At 39.1% G+C, this 26,587-nt stretch overlaps 1 protein-coding gene and 1 long non-coding RNA gene across 7 annotated transcripts in view; one reads left to right on the top strand and one right to left on the bottom strand.

Annotated features, from left to right (window-relative positions):
- KLHL2 (kelch like family member 2) overlaps window positions 1-2,532 on the bottom strand; it is a 95,895-nt gene extending 93,363 nt beyond the window's left edge. The window contains exons 1-2 of one of the 5 annotated variants that reach the window (XM_074338283.1): window positions 2,156-2,449; window positions 645-809 (exon numbers count right to left, since the gene is read on the bottom strand). Coding sequence is in view for 2 of the 5 variants with exons in the window: in XM_019744634.2 (XP_019600193.1) it covers window positions 2,156-2,181 (26 nt within the window). In the remaining 3 variants the exon portion in view is untranslated. Of the gene's footprint in view, window positions 1-644; window positions 810-2,155 lie in introns of all 5 variants that reach the window. The other 4 variants (XM_019744635.2, XM_019744634.2, XM_074338284.1 and 1 more) reach the window with 4 other exon arrangements.
- Window positions 2,533-2,633: 101 nt separating this feature from the next.
- Window positions 2,634-14,826, top strand: LOC109454214 (uncharacterized). Of its 2 annotated transcripts, none has more exons than XR_012498123.1 (5): window positions 2,634-2,830; window positions 4,285-4,498; window positions 7,429-7,581; window positions 8,181-8,234; window positions 10,771-14,826. It is a non-coding gene; the product is annotated as an uncharacterized LOC109454214 (long non-coding RNA). The 2 variants fall into 2 exon arrangements; XR_012498124.1 differs by lacking the exon at window positions 10,771-14,826 and adding an exon at window positions 10,439-10,764.
- Window positions 14,827-26,587: the final 11,761 nt, after the last annotated feature.

The raw sequence follows: 26,587 nt of genomic DNA, 5'->3' as shown, positions 1-26,587 counted from the left end.
CAGTGAGGCCCACTGAAGCTCTTTTCCAAAGACACTGCCAGCATTTCTCAAATCCCGCACCCATGATTCAGTGCGGAAGGAAAAAACAAGTTAATGGGAGTGGAAGCCAACAGGCCAAGGAGTGGGAAGGAAGACTATTCCTGATCTACAGAAAGGTAAGTAACACTCTAATGAGCTTTGGACAAAGAGTTATTCCTAGATAGGCCAAATGAAAATAAAACCTATTTGTATTGATTATCAAATCTCACCAACTGTAGTGAGCCATGATTAAAAGAAGTTTTAACAATTCTCTCATCACGGCTAGCATTCCAGGCTTTCCATTACCTCTCAGCCTGTCATTGTTCCAGCACTACTGATTGAGTCTCAATACCAAACACCAAAATGATGCCAGACACCAAAATTATGATTAGTTGATCTGTTTTAGATTCAATTTATCAATATTTGCATGCATAGGTCTATTTCGTCTTTAATTATTTCTATTTAAATCACTGTCTATGTCTCTACTCCCTCTCTCCAGAGCCTGCTTTTCCACACCCTTTTTTTCACCTGCATTCCAAGATCTTGTTCTTTCCTTTGCTCCAAAAAGTGAAAACGGATTGCAGAGGACTGATATAAAGGGGGCAGGTTTGCTACAGATAACATACCTTCATGGTATATTCTATATACTGTGTGTTGTCTATGTACAGGTAGCATTTCCTGCCTTAAGTGCCTCTGAGCCTGGACAGAACTCATGTGCTGGTGCTGTGCTCACGCTGCTGAGGCAAACAATCCACCATCGTGTTTCCTAGGAGTCAGGAGCCTTCCTGAACCTGCCGAAGAACAAGACCAGATCACAAAGCCCTCAAAGCCCCAGCGATCATGAAGCAACTAAGCCCCTGTTTCTATCAGCCCAGGAGGGTCAATTCAAGAGTCTTATCATCTACTCCTTAGATCCCCATGACCTGTTCCACTCAAGCTAACAATTCCACAAGGCACTTTTCGAAATTGCAGTTCCAGAATCCTATTAGCTCTCCTAAAAGGACTCGACATCAAAAACATTATTCAGCCCAAGCCTAATATCCATATTTTGGCTGGAATTCTGCCAAATAACCACAAAAGGCTAGTGCGGTGCAACTGCCATGAAGGGAAGCTGGCCAAATCTAAGTGAAAAATGGTAAGGCTCCATGAATAAGCTCTTAGGAAAAGGTACACCATTCTTCAGAGTGAGGTTGGTCTGCGTTTTGAAAAGTCAGATTCAAAGGGCTCTTCTTCCTTCATAAGGTTAAACTAAGGAAAGCATATCAAAATTGAAAATTTCAGAACTCCTGGGGATTTATAGACCACTTTTATCAAAATGGTTTTTTTTTAAGTCTTGTACTGAATAATTTAATATCTTCAATATCTCCCACATAATTGTTCAGCTGTTATTATTTCTAAAAAGTCATTTTGTTGCAGGTGATCTTGAACGTATCTGGGTACCCAGGAAAAAGACACCTGTGCCTGGCAGGTCGCGCTACACTACTAATTTGCCCAGGGTACCAAGGAAACAGAAGATGCTCTGATTTCTGGATAGAATTTTCTGCAGTGCCAGGTAAAAGAGGTCACATGCCCTGAACAGCCGCGGCTCATTTAGTGTGATGTAAAAGCTCCTCGGATATTAATTTTGCTAGAAATTCGGAGATGCAAGCAACCTAAGATCCATTCATTTAGATGCCGAGCGTCTGGTACTTTTCAGTTGCCTTTTTTCAACGGAAACCCGTGCATCGTATTTCCATCCCTTAGAAAAGGGTAGGTGAGATGGGCACGAGCAGCCCATGCCTCGCAGGGAGGGATTCACAGGACCAGCAGAGTCCCCAAGCACCACCCCGTCCCGACTCTTCTATTCGCCTGGGATCGGAAAGACCCTTCCCTGGAAATCCTGGGCAGAGCCTTAAGTCCCCCGCCTGGCCAGGCTGAGTTTCCGCCGCGTCCTCCTCGGGACTGCGGGAACCGCGCCTCGTCACGCCCCGCAGCTCCCACCTCTCACCTCCCCCAGCGCCCGCTCCCCGGCGGCTCCGGGCGTCCAACGCCGCCAGGCACCGGGCGACCGTCGCCGAGCAGCGCCCGCGGCCGGCGACACGCACCGCAGCGGCGCGCTCATCGATAACGCAGAGGCTCAGCCCGGCCGCTCACTCACCCGGGAGGCAGCGGCGGCGTCTCCATTGTGGCTCCTCTCGGGCTTCAGAACGCGAGCACCGACCGCCGCCGCCAGCACCATTCCAGCCGCGGACGCCGGCACTGCCCGCCCGCCGAGCCGCGTTCCATCCGCCCCAGAGGGGGCGCCGCTCGCCTCACCGCGCGCCACCACCTGCGGCAGCGGCCCCCGCAGCCATGGCCCGCCGGGCCGGGCGCGCTCTGTCTGACTGCGCGGCTCCCGCGTTCGCCCGAGTGCGGGGCAGCGGCGACGGCGGGACGGGCGGGCGCGCGGGCTCGGCCACTTCCGGGTTTGGCCCCGCCGGCGCCGACGCTGTGACGGGACGGCGATGCGGCCTCCCGCGGCGGCCGAGGACCCCTCCCTCGGCGCCTCCCCTTCCTCTTGCTGCCGTTGCCGAGGCTGCGGCGGCGGCGGCGGGGCGGGCGGGGCGGGGGGGCCCAGACGCGGGCCCGCGGGGCGGGACGGGCGAGACCGCCGCCTGCAGTGGAGTCTGTGGGTCGCCGGGGCGGGGGAGCGAGGAAATTAGAGGGGGTGTTGTCGGTCCAGGAAAAAGGCGCCCGAAAGCACAGCGTAATAGCGTTTGGTATTCACTTATCGCTGTGCTTGCCAGGCACGTTCACGTTGTTCTCTTGATTTGAGCCCAGGGAGATGGGAAAGGTAAGTAGAACCAACCAATTCCTTTGCAAATGCTGACACGGAGGCAGGCAGAAAGGAATTTGCCTGTCTAGTGTCCCAAGCAAGGAGCTGGGCCTCCTTCCTTCACTCCTTCCATTCGAGTGAAGTGAACGCCTGCTCGGCAAGATTTGGGTACCGCAGACACGATGGAGAGCACAACCAGGTCTGCGAGTGTGAAGCTCTCCACCTAGATCGATAAGAGACACGAGAAAGGAACTCAGTGTGAGGAGGTGAGATGCTATTTTAGGAGTGATCAAGGAAGGCCTCTCAAAAGATATTATTTAAACAGAGATGGGATAAAATGAATTTTGAGTAATGCAAAGAGTACTCAGGGCAGAGGGAAGAGCAGTGCAGAGACTCCTGTGCAAAATCTTGCCTGGCTTGTTAAGGAACGGGAAGGAGAACAGTGTAGCAGGTGGTACCTACAAATATGCCCGCTGGACAGCAGGAGCATCTGGGAACTTGTTAGGAATGCGAATTCTGGAAGCCCACTTCAGCTCCCCTGAATCAGAAACTCCTGAGAGTGGGCCAGGCAGCCTATGCTGTGTGTAACAAGCCCTCCAGATAATGTTGGTGGCCACTAAGGTTGGAGAACCTCTGGTGTCACTCAAGCAGAGTGAGGACAGGAGACAATGGAAGGAGATGGTGTGAAGTGGGGATGGAGGGTCATAGTGATCAATCACACAGGCCTTATAGGCCATGGTAAAGGATTTGGATCTTACTGGAAAGTGGTGCGCAGCTTGAGCTGATCATTAAAAGAACAACTTTGCTGCAATTTGTTTTAAAATACTCCACCAAAAAAAGAGGAAGGGTAAAGAACAGAAGAAAGAAGATGGGCAAGATGTTAATTTTTGAGGCTGAGTAATGGATACCTTGGGGGTAATTATCATTTATGTGTGTATATATGTGTATGTTTTAAAAGGTTCATACGTTATTTGTTTTTGTTTTTGTTTTGCTTTTTTAATTACTGGTTGCTATATGAGCAATATATGTAGGGAAGCAAGAGAGCAAGCAAGGAGATTAGCCTAGCTGGGATGAAAAATAAGGATGGCCTGGACTAAAGTCAGTGATGGGGAGAAATGGTCACATTGTCACATTTTGATTCTATTTAAAAGATGAAGCACCCAGGAATTTCTAATAGAATAGATATGAGTATAAGAGAAAGAGAAGTCAGAAATGATCCCAAGGGCTTTTCGTCTAGGCTCTTGGGAAAGTGGAATTGACATTTACTGAGATTAAGAAGACAGAGAAGAAACAGATTTGGTGGGGGGAGGGGAGTATTTGTAAACTGATTTAAACATGGTAAGTTTGAGGTGACTGCTAAACATCTATGTGAAGATAGGTGTAGACAAATATATATACCAGGTGGGACAATTAAGTTCACAAACTCATCCTAGAAAAAGTGCTACATACCTCATTGCTGAATATCACTGCAGTCTCATTTGAAGTACTCCCCTTGGGAAGCTATGGACTGATGCCAGCGCCTAGTCCACCCTTCGAAGCAATTTTGGAACTCTTTTTCTGGAATGGCCATCAGAGCTGTCATCGCATTACCCTTGATGTCCTGAATGTCATCAAAATGTCTTCCTTTCAGTATTTCCTTTGTAAAGAAATACTGGTAAAGAAAGAAGTCATTGGAGGCCAGATAAGGTGAGCAGGGAGGGTGTTCCAATACAGTTATTTGTTTACTGGCTAAAAACCCCCTCGCAGACCTTGCCTTGTGAGCTGGTGCATTGTTGACTCAAGAGTCATGAATTGTGGGGGAAAAGTTCAAGTCGCCTAACTTTTTCATGCAGCCTTTTCAGCACTTTCAAATAGTAAACTTGGTTAACTATTTGTCCAGTTGATACAAATTCACGATGAATAATCCCTCTGATATAAAAAAAAAGGTTAGCAACATTGTTGCAACAAGTTCACGAACTTAATTTTCAGACCTCCTGTGTGTGTGTGTGTGTATACATAGATACATATATATACATATGTATATGTATCTGAGGTGGACTGAAATGTGGAGGTTGTCAGTATATAGATGATATTTAAAGTTATGGGACTGATTGAGATCGACTAGATAATGTAACTAGAGAAAAGAAGAGAACTAAGAAGTGAACCCTAGGGCACTCCAACATTAAAACAGTAAGATGAGGAGGATTCAGCAAAGGAAACAGAGACAAGCAGCAGCCAGTATGGTGGGAGGACCAGAAGAAGTATCTTCATAGCCTAGTGAAGAGTTCCAGGAAAAGGCAATACCTTAGTATGCCTTAGCATGAGCTAACCTCTCTAATAATCTGGTGGCATTATTAATCCACCATGAGTAGGACACACATGATGAGTTATTCCTCTAGTGCTAGTGATGGTTTTGATCAAATCCATAATAAAATTGCCTACTTTATAAAATCATTGTAAGCATTAGATGAAATAATCTATGCAAAGCATATAGCACTAAATATAAAATGGAAACAATAAATGTTTGTCGCTATTATTATTTCTACATATTTCCATGACCATCAATTATACCTGACTTAGCTAAGCATTGAGGTTAAATGCTAGACCCGAGAGATACACACTAACTTAGGTTTGATCAAACCTTTGGCCTGACTTCCTTCTTCTGTATGCAAGCTGAACGAGTAAGGCTGTTTAAGCAACCATTTCAGGAGCTCTTTCAGGAAAAAAAAAAATCTATTGCTTTTGTATCTTCCCACCCAAAATAGTATTATATGTACAAGTAAATACTAAAAAATGAAAACGTTTCAGTCTTACAAGTAGGCACACAACTCTAAACCATAGCGCCTTTCACATCCTCCTTGGATTAGTTTTATCTGTCACAATTCTCTGCTGCTTAAGGGACCTAGGCCATTTAGCATGCTAAATGTCTACCTAAACCTTTTCTTTTTCACACCCATCCCTAAATTTGTAGGCTAGTCTGAGAAAGAGCACCTTTTACCCACATATAGCTCAACCTTGCTAAGAGTTAAATATCAGCCAACAAACTAGTGTCTAGTATGTTGACCACCAGGTAGATTTGAAGGCAGTTCCTAATCCAAGTCTCTACCCTGGACCCCATTCCCTTCAGAGAACAGAAAGAGCTGAGCCCACAACACAGCATCTCATCTAAGATGCTTGAAGCAAGTTGGAAATGTTAATTAATCTACACTGAGCCTTTGTTGGTTTTTTGAAAAGACGGTGACGGAACCTTTGGCTTTCCAACATAAGCAGACCTGCCTGAGATCCATAGCAATTCTGGCCTGAGAAGCCAGAATTTCCATTTTCATCTTTGTTTGAGCCAAGTAACTTCTCAGAACTGGTCCTTGGCCAGATGCAACCTCAACACTTAACCCTGTTTAACCATTCACAAGAAAAGGAAACAAAAATGCTTTACAGGATGAACACAAATCCATCCGTGGGGAAAAATGTTTTCATAAATCTTTGTATGTCAATTTCACCATTTTTTCAAGTAAAGGACACAAAGGATTAAGAGGCCCAAGGCCACCAAAGACTTCTGGTTTCCATTTCCCTTGGCATAAAAACTGATTGGACATTTAGAGGCGTTTGCCCTCTTCCTGCTCAGGGTATTCACTCCACCCACCTGATTATCCTTTAGATGAGCTTTTTTCACTGCCAACTGAGGAGAAAGATCTTACAAAAGTCCATCCACTCGTTACACTGTTGAACTAGAACAATCCCTTAGCCATATTAGTAATCGTAACCTAGAGCTATTGTAAGAAACCAGAAGGTCTTTGTAAAGAAGATGGAACGACACAGAGCAACATGTCCATGACAGTAGCTGGTGGCAAAAAATTACTTAGATTGAGTTGAAATCAGGTGTTGCAGTAAAACTGCGTGACATAACATGACATGACAGGCACAAACACATCACATGGCCAGAATCTGGGAACTGAGCATTGCTCCTAAAAAGGAGATTTAACTTCACCAAAGAATGTAAAACTGTAACAGCCTGTTTTATAATTCCTTTCAGCGTAAAGATAGCAAGTATGAAAAGCATCACTCATTCAAAAATAGGGTATAAAAGAAGATGGAGGCCTTCTAAAAAGTCTTATATTCTATCCTAAAGAGTTAGTCTAGGGCGGCCAGTTGGCTCAGTGGTTAGAGCGCAGTGCTCATAACACCAAGGTCGCTGATTCGATTCCTACCTGGGCCAGTGAGCTGCACCCTCCACAACTAGAGTGAAAACAATGACTTGACTTATAGCTGATGGGTCCTGGAAAAACACACTGTTCCCCAATATTCCCCAATGAAAAAAAATTTTTTAAAGTTAGTCTAAAATGCATTCCTTGATTTTCTAGTTTTCATTTAGGGTTTTTCACTTTTATTCTTTTGATTTGGAAGCAGCTTAGTGTACATAACATATTATGAAGCATTTCAAAGTGTTCTTGTGAGATTTTGCTATTGAGCAAATGGATTTGTCAGTACATTCAGGCATTTGTTACAAGCATTGTGGTGTTAAATGGGGTAACGTGAGTCTTCACTCCAGATCAATAGAAAATCTTTCATTGAAGAAGTCCTTAATTTCTACGAGTTCAGTTTACTATACAAATGCTTACTCCTTGTATTTTGTATTTAAGGTACCCAGCTTACTTCTAGCACAGCACACCTGCCCATTATCCTATATTGGAGGTTCCTAGAGAAATGAAAGAAAATTGCAAAGTTTAATTGGAAATCTGTTGGAATTGGTACAGGAAGAATCCAAAAATAGACTTCACACTCATGTATATCAGGTAAGCAGTTTCTCTGTGCTTTTTTAAGAAAAGGCAATTTACTTCATCTATTTTTACTTGTATATAGTTATATGGTGTCTATTTATATAGTCTGGTGATGTAATAGCTCATTATAGAATTACCTAGGACTAAACATCTTTCTACACTGTCAGCAGTGCTGGGGGAAGAAAAAGCAAGTAAAAATTATTGATGAATTATTAGCTTGATGTCATTCAGCTCAAGTTATACACACACACACACACAAACTTCTACCCACAGCTTTGCTTTGTCCATCTCAGCTATTCATAGCATGACCTCTAAGCAAAATTGTGAATTTTTTTGATTTTTGGCATTCTTACTTTCCCTGTTCAGTTCCCTTTTTTCCTTCTGGTGTCAATATAGAGGTGTGATACCACTTCTAACCTTTACCTAATCTGTAGGTCTTCATTGTCCTTTCTTCATCCCTAATCAAACTTAGAAATTATCTAATATTAGTTAACAGAATGATTAGTGGATTACACTCTCATATAATGTTTCAATATACTGGAGTAACTTCCTACTAGTATTATTGTATCCAAATAATATCTTTATACCCTATACCCTATTCTCCTTCCTCCTAGAATGTATTCCAACGCCTTGCATATTACTTCATGGCAACATTTTTGGTGACAAAGGTAATGTTAAAATGTGTTTTCTTCATTAATATAAGTATTAGTGGTTAACACTGTGAAAAGAATGATTACTATAATAAAGGACAATGCTGAGAGAGGAGATGAAAAATATTCTTCTTAAACTCTAGACCTTTTGAAACTAAACCTCTGGGAGTTTGTATTATTTGTTCAAATTGTTCACATGGTAATGTGAAAAGATAAGTCTTGAATGTCCACATAAATCCTAAATTTTGAGCTCAGCCCAAGTCTTGGAATTATTTTTGCAACTGAGGATCTTTTGCCAAGAAATCCTTTCTGGTTCTTAATCTGGTACTAGTCAGCTTCTGGATGCAGAGAAGTATGCTTAATGCAGGTATAAGTGGTTAGTCAATTCCTGAGGCATGCATATTTCTTCATTTTCCTTGTTAAGATCTTGGTAATAATCCAACCCAAGAAATAGAATTGAATCCAGGCTGCATTTGTATGAGAACTATTCTTCATTGAACTAAAAATGAACCTAAGCTGCCATTTTGAAGTCTTTGTTAAAAGCCAGCTAAAATTAAATCATGAGAAAAATATTCCTAGTCATATTTTCTGAGGCAAACTGATTTAAGCCAGTCTTAATTGTATTATACTTGGGTATTATATCAACTTTTTTCTATGCCAGATATGGAAAATACTGATCACCTTATTTTAAGGTGCAACTACCCCCTACACCATCAACCCTAAACTCCTTTTCTGGTTTTATCTTTCCCCAAAGCACTTATCAAAATTTGACAAACTATGTGTTTTGCTCATTTATTGTCTGTCTTCTCTATTGGAATGTAAATTCCATGAAGGCGGAGGTTTTAGTCTGTTTGGTCACTGCCATATCCCCAGGGCCTAGTAAAGTACTGGCACATAGTATACCCACAACAAATACTGTTAAATGAACAAACTAGCAGGATTCATTGTATACATTAACTAAAACATTTACCTTTAGGAACATACATTCTAACTCAGATTGATTCAAGGTGCATTTTAACAGCTATATACTACATTGTATTTTTTTTAATACATTTAGAAGTATAAAATCAGTGCTCCCCCAAAATAAGGAAGGCACAGAGAAACTTTCTTTGATGTTAGTCATTCAATCAGCCAACATTTATTGAATGACTTCTTTGATGAATACACTGTATGTAATAGGTGGGGAATGGTGGAGGGGAAGAAATAATAAAAAGCTTAAGGCAAAGATTCTGCCTTTAAGAAACTTGTAGTTAACTTCAGACACAAGAAATAGATCCAATGCATTAAATCAAATTAATTAGACAAAAATGCCAGACAACAAAGTCCTCACAAATAAAATAAATACTTACTCGAGCACTTAACAAAGAGTAAGGTGCATCGTGGGGAAAGAGAGTATGTTCAGTGGACAGTTAAAGAGGATTTAGATAAATGATTCCAAGAGTCTGGTAATAAGAAATAAAGACGAGGTGTTAGTGTTAAGGTCAGACCCTAGGGATCCTTAAATGGATTTTAGGCTTTATATGAAGTAAGTAGACAAGTATTGGAGGAGCATATTTGTCTGTGTGTGTGTGTATGTTTGGTCAGGTAGTAAACAAACTCGACTCTTAAGATTTTTAATCTGGGATTTACGTGCAAAATTAATGACAGATGGGAGAGACTGGAAGCAGGGAGATTAGTTGGGATGCTATTATAAGAATTTGTGTGTAAGATAATAAAACTTGAAGTACAGTTGATCCTTGAATAATGCATGAGGTAGGGGCACCAACCTCCCGTGCTGTCAAAAATTTGTGTATAACATTTGACTCCCCAGAAACTTAACTATTAATAGCCTGCTGTTGACCTTACCTAGAGAAAAGAAAATGTTATTTAGAAAATCAGAAAGAAGGAAAATATATTTACAGTACAATAAATATATGTTTATTGGGGAGGAAAAAAAAAAGGGAAAAAAATCCAAAAAAAAAAAAAAAAAAAGAAAAGAAAAAAAATCCGCGGGTAAGTGGACCCGCTCAGTTCAAACCCATGTCATGAAAGGGTCAACTATAGTGTAATATAAATGAAAAAGGGAAAGTCAAATGGCAGAGATGGGATAAGCATGACTTGATGACTAATTTAATAGGGGGGCAAGGAAGACGAAGTAGTCAAATATCCTGCGGTTTTAAACCTGACAATGTGGAGCTAGAATAGATAAAAAGAAGAAAGTGACACGATGTGTATGGTTTTAGGTCCGCAGAGTTTGCAGTAATAGCAAGATATCTGAGTGAAATGTCCAACAGGAAGGTGTAGATGAGCCAGAACAAGAACACTCCATACAAAGACAGAATCACTCATAAAGTTATTGTCCCCTGAAGAAACTGGTAATGCAACCAACTTTCTGTGGCGAGCTACTTTGCTACAAGATGTAAACTCTCCTGCATAGTCTCCACATCTCTCTCTGCATAGGTTGGCATCCCTATGTGTTGCTTTCTTAATTTTAAGTTTTAAAATTGGGCAAATAATACATGATTATATTATTTTTCTTTTTTTAACTTTTATTTATTTAAGTGTGTTTTTCCAGGGCCCATCAGCTCCAAGTCAAATAGTTGTTTCAATCTAGTTGTGGAAGGCGCACGCAGATCACAGTGGCTCATGTGGGGATCAAACTGGCAACTTTGTTGTTAAGAGGACCCTGATCTAACCAACTGAGCTAACCTGTTGCCCCCATGATTGCATTCTTACAGTCAAGATTCAAACCATAAAGTGAACAGATCCATTGACCCACCCCTAACCCCTCTCCAGAGAAAACACATATTAACGGTTTTGTCTTTTCAAACAGTTTTCTACACATAGGTGGCACATATAGAAATGCATCGGTTTGTATTTGTTTGTTCTACATAAGTGGAATCATGTTGTACGATACCTTCAGCCCATTAGCGGCTGCTAAGGAAGCCTCACTGCCAATTTGCTGTAGCTGTGGGGGACCCAGGCAGGAGAGTTCAGCTGTCAGTTGCCAATACCTCCAGGATTTTAACTGATACTAATTGCAGGGAAGGTTTTGAACATCAGGAGTTTGGCTGATGCATCTATCTGGACCCTGCCAGATAGATACTCTATTGCAGCTTAGTACCACAAACCATTTTTCCCTCCCCTCTCACCAAACCCCACCCACTCTTTTGGAAATCTCGTTTTTCACTCTAACCCTTAGGGAGGCAGCAAGATTCCAAGTCTACTCCTCCAGTAAAAATTAGTTCTTTAAAAGTGGATTTGCAATACCAGAAATCCTAAATATTTCTAGATTCTTTCTTTCTGTTTTTTCGTATCTTTTATTTCAGTCTGTATTTTTTCTCTCCATAATTTTTCATGCCAGTTATCTTGCCTAAGAAAAGAGTTTGTCTTGAAAACTCAGGGGGGTGAGGAAGATAGTGAAGAACTGAGGTGTGGTGGTCAAAAGCTGCTGAAATTTAATTCTTTTGTGTTTTAGTTCCTGGTTAAAGCGTCCTAAAACCATTGTAATTGTATGCCTGCTTATAATGATTTACTTTAAAGCACATTTAAATATTGCAGCAACATACATTTTATTTAGCACAGTCCATTTTTAAAGTTCTAACTGTGGGAAGCTATATATGTTCATAATTACAGTTTATTTGAATGTGTAATATTTTTGGAACAGTGAAGTACCATACTTTGGGGGGGTGGAAGAAAAATAATTTATGCATTTTTAAATGAATTAAAGGTTTGTTTCTTTGTGGGTTTTTTGTTTTGTTTTGTAATGTTCAGTCTCTGGGATAATTTTAATATTCATTGGTTCTGTTTTATAACATAAGCTATGAATAAAAATATCTTTATACTATGGAATCTCACTAATGTGGTTTTAAAATCCATGTCATGCAGCCACCACCAACTACTTTGATGATTGTGGTGATTAAATTTTCTTTGAGAGATATTTCTCTTATACTGAATTCCATACCAAATAATTTTTGCAAGTAAGTGGAGGGGTCTTTCAAACGATCAACTGAAAATTATTTCTATTTCACCAATAACTAGTTATAATCATGTTATTAGAAAAGTATGGCTGAAGCCACTTTGAAAACTCATCAAGTCCATTCACCCAATTTCATATGGAAGGATGACCAATTCTAAAGGCACGTAGGGACTATTTCCGAACTTTCTCCCGTAATGCGTTCTACACTTTTACAATTCTTTTCAATCAGCACCTAGCACTACGTTGGCTTTGGAGATAGATTCAAAAAATAATCTACTTGGGGGCTGGCCCGGTGGCTCAGGCGGTTGGAGCTCTGTGCTCCTAATTCCAAAGTCTGCCGGTTCAATTCCCACATGGGCCAGTGGGCTCTCAACCACAAGGTTGCCAGTTCGATTTCCCGCAAGTGATGGTGGGCTGCGCCCCCTGCAACTAGCAACAGCAACTGGACCTGGAGCTGAGCTGCGCCCTCCACAACTAAGACTGAAAGGACAACAACTTGACAACAACTTGAAGTTGAACGGCACCCTCCACAACTAAGATTGAAAGGACAACAACTTGGAAAAAATCCTGGAAAAATACACACTGTGAAAAATACACACTGTTCCCCAATAAATTCCTGTGCCCCTTCCCCAATAAAATCTTTAAAAAAAAAAAAAATTAAAAAAAAAATAATCTACTTGGGACCAGCTTGCCCACCCCCAAGTAAATGAGATACATACATACCTAAAATTACAGGGGAATATAATACATGAGTGAAAAGATAATTTGTGGATGGAATTATCCCAGAAATACTTTCTGGAAGAGACATAATTTGATCTGGGCTTTGGGAGGCATATGGGATTTAGATTAATGGAGAAGAAAAGGGAGAAGGTTTCTCATATAAATGGTGGACCTGTCAAAAATTATAGGTCTAGTCTAACTAGAGTTGAAAAGTAGTAGATGAGGTAAGGCAAGGTGTTTTCCCAGGAGACTCCCAAAGCCTAGACGAGAATGGTTTGAAATATATTAAACAGCTAGAAGACACCAAGCCTTTTTAAAAAGGGTGTAAAATATGCAAACATTATTTTAGTGAGATTTATCTGGCTGGAGTGGACAGACCAAGTTGGGAGTTGGGAGATTTTAGAAGGAAGAGTATTGATTAAGGAGACATTACACATGCATCAAAAGTTGAAAGAAATAAATGTGTCTTGTGACACAGCATTTCTACTCCCAGGAATTTATCCTAAAGAACTAATCATAGATGCACATAATGAGTCAGCTACTGGAATATTTAGTACAGTATATTTATATAACAATAAATTGGAAACTTAAATTGACCAATAGGTGGCTGGCCAAATATTATTATCATACCACTATGTAGTGGACTATTATGGAACCATTAAAATTGGTTAAAACTATTATAGACTAATGTCATAAAAAGATGACATACTGTTAAAGGAAAAAGGAAGTTACAAAATACTGTGTACTCGTATGGTATGATCCTATGCAGGTAAAAGGAAAAAAATGGGTGTGTGTGTGAATGTAAGTGTGTACGCGTGCATCTCTCTGTGGGTAACTGCTAAGTTAAACAAATATGACACATGTTGATTGCATAGAAAATGCAATTTCTGTCCTTGTAAGCATGTATTCATTGGTGTTATCTTTTCCTGCCCTAAGATGAAGTACGGAAAAGGCCTATCCTCTTAGATAATAAGAAGTCCTTTAGCCAATTATGCTCCTAAAAAGCCACAATTCAATCTGAAGTAATAGTACAATTTCAAATTTAACTTTGTGTTCACTTTTCTTCCTGCCCCAATCTTTGACTTCTCCAGTCTGAAATCTTATAGTGGGGAAAATTGGGGCTGGGGGGAGATCCCTCTGCGGTACTCGCTAGACTTAGGATGGCTCATCAGGGAATTTGAACTCTAAAACCACCTCTATACCCCAGACTGGTAAATTAATCAGCCCAATTTTTCATTACCTCGTGAGAAAAATGGAACTAATATTACTTGGCCTACATGCCTCTTCGATTTATTATGAACATCAAATTATATCCTAGAAGCAGAATTATTTTTATAGTTAAAAAGTGTTTTATTGGTGTATTATAAATACAACCCACTATACCAGGAATCCAAAAAACCAAATGCCTACAGGAGGCCTGGAAGGTAACCTACATGACTACTCAGGCCAAGCGTAAGATGATAAATAGCAACTGCCACCTGACCTGGACATTGGGTGGGGAAGATGGTGAACCAAGAGAGAAAGCTCATGCCTAGTAAGAGGGAGCAGCTGCTCCTCAGATCTCAGCTGCTTGTGCCATGTAGAACTATAGGCCATGTTACTAGATCCTCTGATGGTTCAGGGGAAGCCAAACATTCTGATTTTTATGTGAAATCTTCTGATTTTCCAATATTGACTACTGATTTAAATATCAACCACCATACAGACCAACAATATGAGAGTTGAGCTAATAATGAATAAAGACTAGATTCAGCCCCCAGGACATGACTTCATCATTTCTGCCCTAGCCTATAAGCAATTTGAAGGCTGAGTCCTTGACTTTCCTCTCAATATTCAATACAACGTCTGATGTATTTGGTGCTTAATAGATGCTGGTAAAATGATGGATGCATGATGCTAAATTAAAAGACTTGTTTCTGTAGGTAAAGATGTCACAGAACTCAATACCTCCTTTTGGCCTTTTGTGTAAAGCTTCTTTATATATATATATATATATATATATATATATATATATATATATATATGTAAATGTAATCATAACAATCCTTTCTTTTGTTTTTCCCCTGCTGGTCAAAGTAGAGTAGGGGGAAAAGAGCTGAAGGAATGGACGTAAATAAGAGACTGATGTGAGCAAAGAGATAAATTAAATAAATAAAATCATAAGATATTTAGTTATTTCTGGTGCTCTACTTAAGCTCCTGTAAGGAGGTTAGATGGGTCTGACTGAAGTGGAGATTTAGCCAACTAAAGAGGTAAATGAGAAGAAGAGAAGCACTTAGGGGATGTGGGCCTCTGTTGTAGAGACAGCAGGTAGTCAGAAGTGACTTCCTGAGAATGCGATGCTATTTAATTCAACAAGTGATTTAACTCAACAAATATCTATTGAATGTTTACTGTGGAATATATCGGCAAACAAAGACCTCCAGCCTTCATGGAACTTATATCTGAGTGGGGGAGACAGACAGTGGACGTGATAAATTTAAAAATTATAAAGTATATAAGATGTTAAAAGGTATGATGGTCAATTTTATATGCCAGTTGACCAGGCTATCGTCCTTAGTTATACAATCAAACACTAATCTGGGTGTTGCTGTGAATGTTATCCTTGATAATCTGGGGGGACCAGATTCAATCAGTTGAAAGACCCTAAGAGTAGAGAAGTAAGGCTTTACTGGAAAACAAGAAATTCCATCTATGGACTGTAGCTTTCGCTCCTGTGGGCAGGTTTAGCCTGCCCTTCCTGACAGTCAGCCCTGTGGATTTTGGACTTGCCTAGCTAACCCCCACAGCTGCATATGCTAGTTCCTTACTACATCCATGTCTCTATATCTATATCTATATTGGTTAAAACTATATCTATCTATACGAGGCAAGGCCAAGATTTGGACTCAGTCTGGCTCCAGAGACTGTTCTTCACTACTAAGTTCTACATGAGTAAAAGCCATGTGAGTGCGACCAGAAGGGTGAGTGATGGACCTTAAACACTGTCAAGGTCCCATCCTTCAGCTCAGTGCAGACCGCAGCGATAGGTACAGGCAGCCAGGGATGGACGACTTGGGGGCTGAGGTTCCTGGAAAAAGAAGACAGAAAAGCTTTAGCCAAGAAATGGAGTCAGAGTCATGGGCTGAGACAAAATGAACCTTGAACCAAAGGGCAGAAGGCAGGTGCAGACATGAACAGGTAGATGTCAGCCTCTGGAAGTCAACCCTGAAAAAGGTTAAGAGAACGGAGTGGAAACAGAATGTCCTACACGTTGCTGCAGACAAACTAGACTTGAATTTTACTTCTTTGCAGTGAGGTACACCTAAAAAAAAAAAAAAATCTAGTTTTATAGCAGTTTATCTGGAATCATGGTCATCATAGCAAAAATGAAATTCCGTTTTACTCCTTTTTTTGTGAGGATGCGGGTGTATGCAAAAACTGGGAATAGTGAATGTGCTGAAATAACAGTGAGCAGCTTTGAGCAGACTCTGAGTGTATTTATAGCTATCAAGCACACGAAATACGCCCACGTCATACACCCTCTCCCCAGGAATCCAGGATGCATAAAGAATATTACAAGGTGTACATTTTGCAGTCTATACCACACACAGGGTGTGCGAGGCATAATACCTTAAAAATCCTTTCTAGTACCTGACCAGTGGTTTTTCAAAGCTATAAAATCAGTGACTGGCAGGTTCATAGACAGAATTGTTTTGAACGTAAGATTTTTTTTTTCTTTTTCCAAACGTTGGCACTGACAGAATCTGTCTGAATCTCTCAAGACATACCAGTTGTGACCTCAGATGAATGGCTTGGTAATAGGATGGCTAAGGGCTGGAACTCTTCCTTTTTATTCCATTCAGTTCTCTACCATTGCTTTTAACAAAATATATTGCTTTTGTGATTATGAAAACTTCACTTTTTTACAAATGTCACAGGCTCTCTAGATAGAGCTGTCTGGCTCTCTTAGTGTGAAATGCAAAGTGGACTATAGGGGTTACAGGCAGGACAGGTACTTCGGTCAGAGGGGCACTTCCCCAAAAGCCCCAAAGATTTAGGAATAAATTTGTGAAACTCGAGGACCAAATTCCAACCAATACAGGCATTCCTCTTTTTATCGCACTTCACTTTATTGTGGTTCACAGATGTGTTTTTTTCAAATTGAGGGCAAGACCCTCCACCAGCAAAAAGATACAGCTTTATTGCGATGGTCTGGAACTGAGCCTGCCATATCTCCAAGGTATGCCTGTAATAGTCTCTAGGCATGAAAAACTGGAGCCCCGGTGGCTTTTTGATTTGTCATCTTTAGAGGCAGTGGAGAGACATACATCGTTTACCAGAAAAGCCATCACTTTCTCACTCATCAGAATAAAAGGGAAAGGAATTGCTGTGAGAGCCAGGCTTAGAACACATAGTACAAAGGATTGAGGGCATCTGGTTTCCTGTCACCAATTTAGTGAAGTGCAAAGAACAGAAAAGATTGGCAGAGTCTCAGAAATGTTTAATCTGAGAGAGAACATAGGCAAGCACGTGTTGCCTTTTCTAGACCAAGGAGATCTCAAAGGGTTTAATGCAGCAAACACAAACTGACTATCCACTGTGTACTGCCGAGCCCTGTAGGGAGTTCATGGGGGAAATTCTGCCTTCAAGGAGTTGATAACTTGACTTCTGCCTTTGCTTTCCAGGACTTTGCAGCAGCTTAAACACACTCTCTCTATTTCTTGCTATTGGATTTGCTTGTTTGTTTTGTTTTGTTTTGGTCTCTCACTGTTTCTACCACAAGTTTTTCCAGATGTTTGATGGGTGGCGGACTTTATTTTTTACTTCAATTCTCTCACATCTGATGTCCCAAGCGAAGAAAAGACAGATTAACAGTATGTTATCTGTTGGGGTGTTTTCAGTGACTCCCTCCTCGGGGTTTCTAAAGTCACAAAAGCTCACTGACAGGAGAGAACATCTCTTTCTCTGAGCTGTTAATTCCTCCATTAGGTATAAACTATCTTTTCTCTTGTAACATAATTTCATAATGTGTTCTCTTTCAGAATAATCACAATAGAAAAAGTTATAAATCCATTCTTTCTTGCCCTTAAGTGATCAGCTAGTTACTAAACGTCTGACTGCTTTGGCTCTGTGACACCTAGCAACATCACACTAACAGGTTTCAGGTGCACCCGTTACTATGTGACTGTCACTCACAGGGGGAACAAAGAAAAGCCGAAGTCACCTGGCTTCTGATCTACCACAGGTCCCCAGAATTCTTTCTTTCTTTTTTCTTTTTGAATCATAACGTGGAGCTAATGGGATGCTCTGAAGGAAAACCCGAAATAATCTAGTGCCTGGATTCATAGGAACAGGGAGAAATAAAACAAATACAACTTATGAAGGCCATTTATTGAAAAGCAGAAATACAGGATGACACCAAGGCACATTTTATTCTTTTCCTGTTCTTTTCTCTCCAGCGAGAGAACACTATGTAGGACACCCTTCCTAACCTCCATGCCTGTCAGCCATGCTTGTCAGGAGGAGCCTCTCTCTCCTAAAGCTCAAGCAGGCCTTTGCTGAGAAGCAGCCCAGGACAGGAAAAGCTTAGTAAGTGAAGGGCAGCAGAATATGTCATCCCAAAATAAGCCACTTTGGCATACTTATTAATTTGAATTAAAGTTACTTGAGAAACAGCTGGTACACAAAGGATACTCTGACCCTCCTTTGTCCCTCTGAAAGCAGAAAATAAATCTCCCATGTGACACGTACCTCCCCTGTACCAGGAGGGTAGAAAGCATCCTTCGCACCAGAGATAGGGAATTTAGGGCCAAAAAGGCTGTATAAACAAACCTTGTTACTTCCTCAATAATTTACTACCCCAAGCCCAAACTTCTATGCTCTGTCAATTCTTCACAAATTTGTTATTTCTTTGTCTAAAAGGTATAAAAGCTGTCTGCTTTGGTCACTTCTCTAAGTCTCATATTTCTATGGGCTCTCACACGTACAAAAATAGATGTGTTTTTCTCCTGTTAATCTGTCTTATGTCAAATTAATTATTAGACCAGCCAAAGAACCTAGAAAGAAAAAAGGGAAAAGTTTTCCTCTCCTACATAAACCAGGACAAACCAAATAACACAAAACGTGTTCTTTCAAATTCAGACAGAGTTCAGAAATCTGTAGAAATTCAGAGGTGAGAGACCATTTTTAGTTAGGAAAAACCAAGGAAGGGGTAACGAAGAGAGTGGCTTTTGAATTGAGCCTTGAAAAATGAGTAGGATTTCCCTGGCAGAGATGATGGATAGGGAAAGATAACAACCTGCTGCTGCCGTGGTGTCCGCTTGTAACTCCATCTCTCTGAGTTCCAGTATCTTCCTCTGTAAGATGAGGATTCGAAAATCTGGAAGGTTTCCTCCCAACTCACCTCTTGTACTAGCATGCAACACAGACTCCGATTGAACTCTGGCTAATCTAATATTTGCATGGATCTTGACCAAGATCTTTCCCATTCACCTCTTTTATGCCACTTTTTGTCTTTCTCCATTTCCCCCTATTTAATCCTCTTTGCGTTAATAATGAAATGATCACAGCTTATGTTGTGTAGTTATCAGCCAGTGCCGTGATTATGCTGTGTCTACACCACCACACTCTAGTGGCTTATGACATTAATTGTCATGCTCACAGGTTTCTGGGGTAGCTGCTCCAGCCTGGACTTTGCTGGGTGATTCTGCTTCACCCTCCAACCTTAGCAGGCTTCAGTTTGTTCTCATTATCCCTTTTGAAAAATGTTTTGGATCCTAACCTTTGTCTACACCATCTCCCAACACATCGCTTATGTGGAAAAAGACACAGATAAATATTCATCAGCTAAATCAACACAAAAACCACAAAATTTTCCAGTGTCTTGTTTAATGTCAAAATGAGTGTTCTAGAAATAGCTTAAATCAAACCATAAGGAACTGCCGTCTGGACTGCTTTCCACAAGGTTTATACACATGGCACAATGAACCATTCTTGTGTGATAAAAGTCATCATGAGTATTCCAGTAATATCTCATTAAATAAACCTAGTATTTAAAAAGATAGGAAAATCTAAGGTGGCAAGGTCACGACCTTTATACTTTTTCTAAAGAAAGTGTTTGATAAATTATTAATGAAAAAATTATTAATGAAATTAAATAAATTATTAATGAAAAAAGGGACCTATTCACCTTTCTCAGGAAGTGGTTTTGAACACCCTTGAAATTCTGTGGCAGCATTTCTTTGCATATGAATGATGAACAAATTAAAAATCGTATTTATTTATTTGTTAAAACAGGTCTAAATGAAGTTCTCCTTGGAAATTTGGTGGGAATTAGCCCATATTCCAGGAGAGCTTTAAAATACAAACATGTAGATGTGAAAGAGAACTTTATAAATCAGACTAAGTCATGTGAGTCTTTCAGGTCATTATTCTGAATTAGAGTTTTCACTGTGTTAAGCCATTTTACCCACCTCCTGATGACATAGGAGGGATAGCAAAGGAAGAAGTGATTTGGATGTTTTAACCCAGATCAGTCAGGCCAGACAAACCTCATTGCAGTCGTGACCCAACTGTACCACACTAGGACCCAACTGCATTGCACTGAAAAGAAAGGCCATGAGAAATCCAAAAGAATATGAGCATTATTCTTCCCAAAGTGGTGCTGCTTATATCTGAAAGTAATTCTTCCTTCACGGGATACAGATAGACAGTCCCTGTTTGTTCTTCAGAAAGTATATTTTTCTAACAGTTCCCTGTAATGATTGGTTAGAGTATAAAAATGTGTATGTGCTTTTGCTTACTATTTGTATGTCCAGTTTCTGGCAGCAATAGACTTCTTACCTTAAAATGTTAAATCCCCATGCATTGGAGTAAACGTCATTTTTTATTTATTACTGTACCACCAATTTTATGATGATTTACTGTTAGGGATTCTGTGTTTCTTTACAAACTTAAAAATCAAGTAAATTTTTCTTAATTTTTCTCTCCCACCCTCTCTTCCAGAGCTCTTGAACCCTTGATTTTTCATTTTGTTTTGTTTTTGGTTTTGTTTTTTTCGTACTACCAAAGCTTCCCCTTTGCTTTCCCAATCACCTTTAGGCCCCATCAAAAACCTTAAACTTTTTGGAATTGCCACTTGGCAAGGGTTATGTTTATGTGTTTCAGTTCTGAAATGCAGTGCCAAAGATTTTAATTTCACTCAGCCTTTAATCAAGCTAATCAAATCACATATTAAGCCTTCCAAATTCACAGCTTGCTCATGAACTAGACAAGTGTGGGATGGGGGAGGAAGCTGGAACACTGGGTACTGCATGCTCCTCTCTGTCCCTCTGTCACCTCTTTTACCAAGAAAATTTTCTTAAGCTCCCAGCTAAATGACCAACTCTTTTTAACCCTCCTTCCTTTACAGTAACTTTCAGTATTTATTAGAGCTTCTCAATCTTTTGTAACCTGTACACTTAATGTTTGAGTCTTACCGTCCGTCATTTTATTACAAACATCAGAGTGTCCCTCCCCCCAAGGTATAAAATTGTAATATTGAATTCTTTTCCACTCACATATACCTAGAGATTCTCAACTCCCTTGCGTGTGGAACGGAGGGGACAGGGGTTGACTCTTCACTCTCCCACATGGCCTGCTTTGAGAATCACTGGTCCACCTCTACTGCTCCTTGAAGTTTGGTTGGTAAATCTGTCAAAATTGAAAAAGAAATTCCAAAGAGTAATTCCTTATTGTTGGAGATATTCCAAATTGCATTAAACTAAGAGTTGGGGCTATAAATAGTGAATTAATTGGTCTCTGGGGAAAATATCCAGGTTTCTAGTATGAGATTCTACAGTTGGTACTAGAACCTTGCAATAGTGACTTTAGGTTTTGCAAGTAATAAAAACTAGCAGCCCCCAATGAGCCTTGTGCTTTTTTGAATTGGGCTAAAGGGAATTTAGAAAGCTGTTTGACTAGTCGAAATGAGTTCTCTATTTTCAATCACTTTTCAAAAATATGTGGTTCTGTAGTTCAATTTTTATGCTAAATTGGCTTATGCACATTCCTTAAAAAAATAGATCTAGCAGTTAGTGATTGACAAATGGATCAGGCTCAACACTGGGACAGTGTGGTAAGCTTGTCTTCTGTTAGCATTTCTCTGACCTCAGAAACTTTGGTCTTTCTAAAGCTGAGGGGTTTGGGGGTTTTGTTTTTCTGGCTTTTTTTTTTTTTTTTTTTTACCTTCCTTGACGAGGTATTGTGGTAGAATTTGTCTGTGAATGTGAAGCATTGAAAGTATTAATTTACACATGTTTTTCATTTGTGGGACTATTTTTCCCTTTAGTTATCAATATGCAATACGCATATCCATAGGACTTTTTTCCTTAAAAATGGTTTATCAATGTTATTTCATTAACCCTTACTGCCCCCCTATGGAGTAAGGCAATGTTTTTCTCTCCCTCTCTCTGTCTCTGTCTCTGTCTCTGTCTCTCTCTCTCTCTCTCTCTCTCTCTCTCTCTATCTGTCTCTCTCTCTCCTTCTCCCTCTCCCTCTCTCTCCTTCCCTCTCCGTCTCTTTCTCCCTCTGCCTCTCCCTCTTGCTTTCACTCTTTCTCTCTCTCTCTCTCTCTCTCAACTGGGCTGACCAAATCTTCCAGAAATAAAGAAATTTGTCCAAAGTAAATTGTGTAACACTGTTGCAACCGGAAATAGAGTTCAAGGCAGCAGGGTCTAAAACTTCTCAATCAAGTTGTAGTAAATCATAAAATTTGACTATATATATGTATATAGTTGACTGAATATATATATATATATATATATATATATATATATATATATATATATATATATATATATATATATATATATACTCAAGGAAGTTTGTTTAAAACAGAATTTTCTTTTCTTTAGAGGGTGCCTATTGGCATCATTACATGAAAAAAAAATTCCTAAATAAGTATATGTGAAAATTTATAAGAAATACAAAGCATACATTTATTGCTTCCAATATTATGGAGATCTTGACTAATAGTTACTGGTATTCAGAAATGCTTCAGGTCAGGAAACCGAAGACTAAATCTTATTTCTAAGTCTATTTCATTCTCTCTAGAACATAATACCCTCTTGAAATATATTTGATAGTTCAATGACCAGTCCTTGCTCCATTGCCAGAAATATGTTTCTGGCAATGGTGTGCAATGCTTGGCCTTGCTCTGATACTATTTTTTGGCCGTTGACTACAAATGTTTAAGTTTCCTTCATGGGAGTCAATGATGCTTTACAATGATGCTTTTCCTAGCCTGGTGATATATCATTTTAATATATTTCATCATGGGAATATGTGCAAATTCAAGAGATTTAAGGTTCTGAACCATGAATATAACTTTTGAGTATAAATGTAATATTTTGGTGGTAGAATGTTTTCAAGGATACCTGGATGCTAGGTGAACTTTCTGAGGCCACTCTATTAGGTATGGAGCTGTCTGACTCCATATGAACCACCTTGTGTCTGGTGTACTAAGTAACTCCTAATACCTCCTCCAGCTGCTGGGCTTTTCCACATTTTTCTTTAGGACTGGGAGAGTTTTAGGGGAGAAATGTCCTTGATGTCATCACTGCTCCCAAAGCTGTGCCAGCCTGCTAGCACATGCACTGCCATGCTTAAAGGAGCTGCATTTAGGATCAGTACATATTGAAACTAGCTTTCTGTCTTTAAAATGACATATGCTCGTTATATGTGAAATTCTCACATGACAGTAAAGTACAAAGAAGAAAATAAAAATATAATTAAAATCCTGTCACCAGAGAACATCTGACAATGTGGGGAACATTCTCCAGACATTTCTCTCTACACATCTACACATTTGTAGACAAATGCAATTTTACATAAATGAAATCACACTGCACATGCTATTCAAAAACATGCTTCTTTTCAGTCAATGATTTCTCTCAGACATCTTTCCATTCCCATCAATACAGAACTACTTTCTTGTTTTATAGGCTGCAGTGTATTTCACTGAATCCATACACCATTATTTACTTAAATTCTAGTCTGTTTCTGAATTTCTACTGTTGTGAACAAAGCCACGATGAGTATCCTTCAACTACGTCTGTTCTCACTTATTCATTTATTTCTTTTGGAATAATTCTTATATGTGGAGTTTTGGATCATTTTTATGCATATTGACAAACTCTCCTCTAGAAATATACAAATTTACATTCTCACCAATAGGACATAAAAGTAGCCATTTTCTGAAACCATCTCCAACTCTGAATATTATTAACCTTTTTAATATTTATCAACTGGACCCCAAAATGATATTTCATTAATATTCTATTTGGCTAATCTTTGATTCCTAATAAGGTTAAACATCTCCTGTGTTTATTGGTCATTTGGATTTCTTCTTTTTGTAAATTTCCGGTTCATTTCATTTGTCACCTTTCATTTCTTTTTTCCCCCTACATATGTATAAATTTTTTTAATTTTTAGACCTTTATTATGTATCATGTTGCAAAACATTTTCCCAACTTGTCTTCTGACTTTCTCCCTTCTTTTTGGTGTGAATTGTGTTTATTTTTTGTTTGGTTGTTTACAACACAAAAGTTTAAAGAGTTAAAATTATAAATCTTATCTTTTTTGGTTCCTGGATTTTTGTTGCATAGGTTAAAAAGGCCTACCATATCCCAAAGGTAAAACTGTTTACCTATTCTCTTCTGGTATTTTCAGTGTTTCTTCTGTCACACAACTTTTATCCATCTAACAAGTATTTACCTGTAAGGAGGTGAAATCTTGATCTGTTTTGTTTTTTTGAATGACTGACGTATTGTCCCAAACCCTCACAGAATGATCTTTTTAATAAAAAAATACTTATTTAAAATGCTACCTTTATCACATAAATTAATATGTGTGAGTATATCCAGCATAGTGATTAAAGCATTGTATTTGGAATCAGACCTCAATAAAATTTGATCATTTTCTTCATTTCTTGTTAAGGTTTTCTAATGTAACTTATAGTTTTGTTGCTATTAAAATTGATGTGTTGTCTGTCAATATCTTTTATAACCAGGTATTTTTTGTCTATAAGCCAACATTAATTTTGTATATATAGTTTAAAGTCACCTGCAAAAATGATACTTTTGCTGCTTTCATTCCTTATTTGACTCCTTGGTTAATATATTAGTGGCCCCTCTATTTTACTCCAGACTTTAATGAATTAAAGAAATATTCATATAATTCTACTTCACTAAGTGTTTTTATTGGAAGTGGATGTTAAATTTTATTAAATGCATTTTTGGCATCAATCAAGGTGATCATACAGTTTCTCTCCTTTGACTTATTAATATGGTGGATTATATTAACAGTTTTTTAAAGCTATAAGCTACATTTGCATTTCTGGAATAAATCCCACTTGGTCATGGAGTTATAGTCTTTTAATGAACTTCTGAATTCTATTCAAGATATACAACATTATTTTTGCATTTATAATTTGATTGTAAACAATGTGTCTTAACAGTCCCACCATTTTTTAGTCCTACTTCAAGTAGTAATTTCGAAATCAATTCATTTAAAATATCATATGTGTTATAAAATGAAACTATGATCACATGTGAATTTACCCCTAGACAGTGAAATAGTCTATATGAATTTGCTTAAACAATAGTTCAATTACATTAAAATTTTGAAACCATAGGTGTATACCCAAGACAATTGAAACGTGGCCACACAAAAAAAGTGTTCACAAAAGTCCATAGCATTATTCATAATAGCCAAAAACTGGAAATAACCGGAATGTCCACCAATTGATGGCTGGATAAACAAAATGTGTTATATCCATACAATGGAATATTATTCAGAAATAAAAAGAAATGAAGTCCTTATACATGATACAACATAAACAAAAATTTTAAAATCATTATGCTAAATGAAGGAAGCCAGCCACAAAGAGCCACACGCTGTGGTTCCATTTATATGAAATGTCCAGAATGGGTAACTCCATAGAGACAGAAAGTAAATTAGTAGTTACCAGAGACTAGAGGAAGTAGGGGATGAGAAATGACTACTGATGGGTTCAAGGTTTCTTTTTAGGGTGATGAAAATATTCTGAAATTAGATAGTGGAGATAGTTGTACCACTCTGTGACTATGCTAAATATTATTGAATTGTACACTTCAAAAGGCTGAATTCCATTATATGTGAATTATATCTCAATAAAGCTATTTTTTTTTAAATAAGAATTGTATGAGGGGAAAGTATTGAAGCCACAGACGGAAGCAATTATTTACTCCGTTTTTTTTCCTCTTCCCAAAGGCTAGCCTAGGAATTTTGAAAACCCCTGTTAAAAACTTGTTTTGCTGTAAAAGGAACAAAGAACACTCTAAATCTCTTGACTAATGCAAACTGAGAAATTATAAGGTTTCCAATCATCAGTCATAGACCTGGATTAATTTAATTGTAGATAGTTTAATTCCCCTGGTCTATAAAACTTTGCTAACAAAGGGCTTTCCATTTTAGAAGATATAAATTTGAAACCCACTTGCACAAATCCAGCTGACTTTCTGTGTCTTTCTGCTCCTACTACAAAGGTAATGACAAATCTGCTGAAAGTGGGCTGGTGGTTGGATGGGCGGGTGTGATGGATACACAAACCTTGTAAAAAGGAGGGAGGAATATAGGAGAACCGTGGTGTGTTTATCAGAGAAGGGTGCTCTAATCCATGAACATTTTTTTC

The sequence above is a fragment of the Rhinolophus sinicus genome, linkage group LG07 (genome assembly GCF_036562045.2).
Source record: "Rhinolophus sinicus isolate RSC01 linkage group LG07, ASM3656204v1, whole genome shotgun sequence".
NCBI classification, from domain to species: Eukaryota; Metazoa; Chordata; class Mammalia; order Chiroptera; family Rhinolophidae; genus Rhinolophus; species Rhinolophus sinicus.
This window is presented reverse-complemented; position numbering and strand designations above follow the sequence as displayed.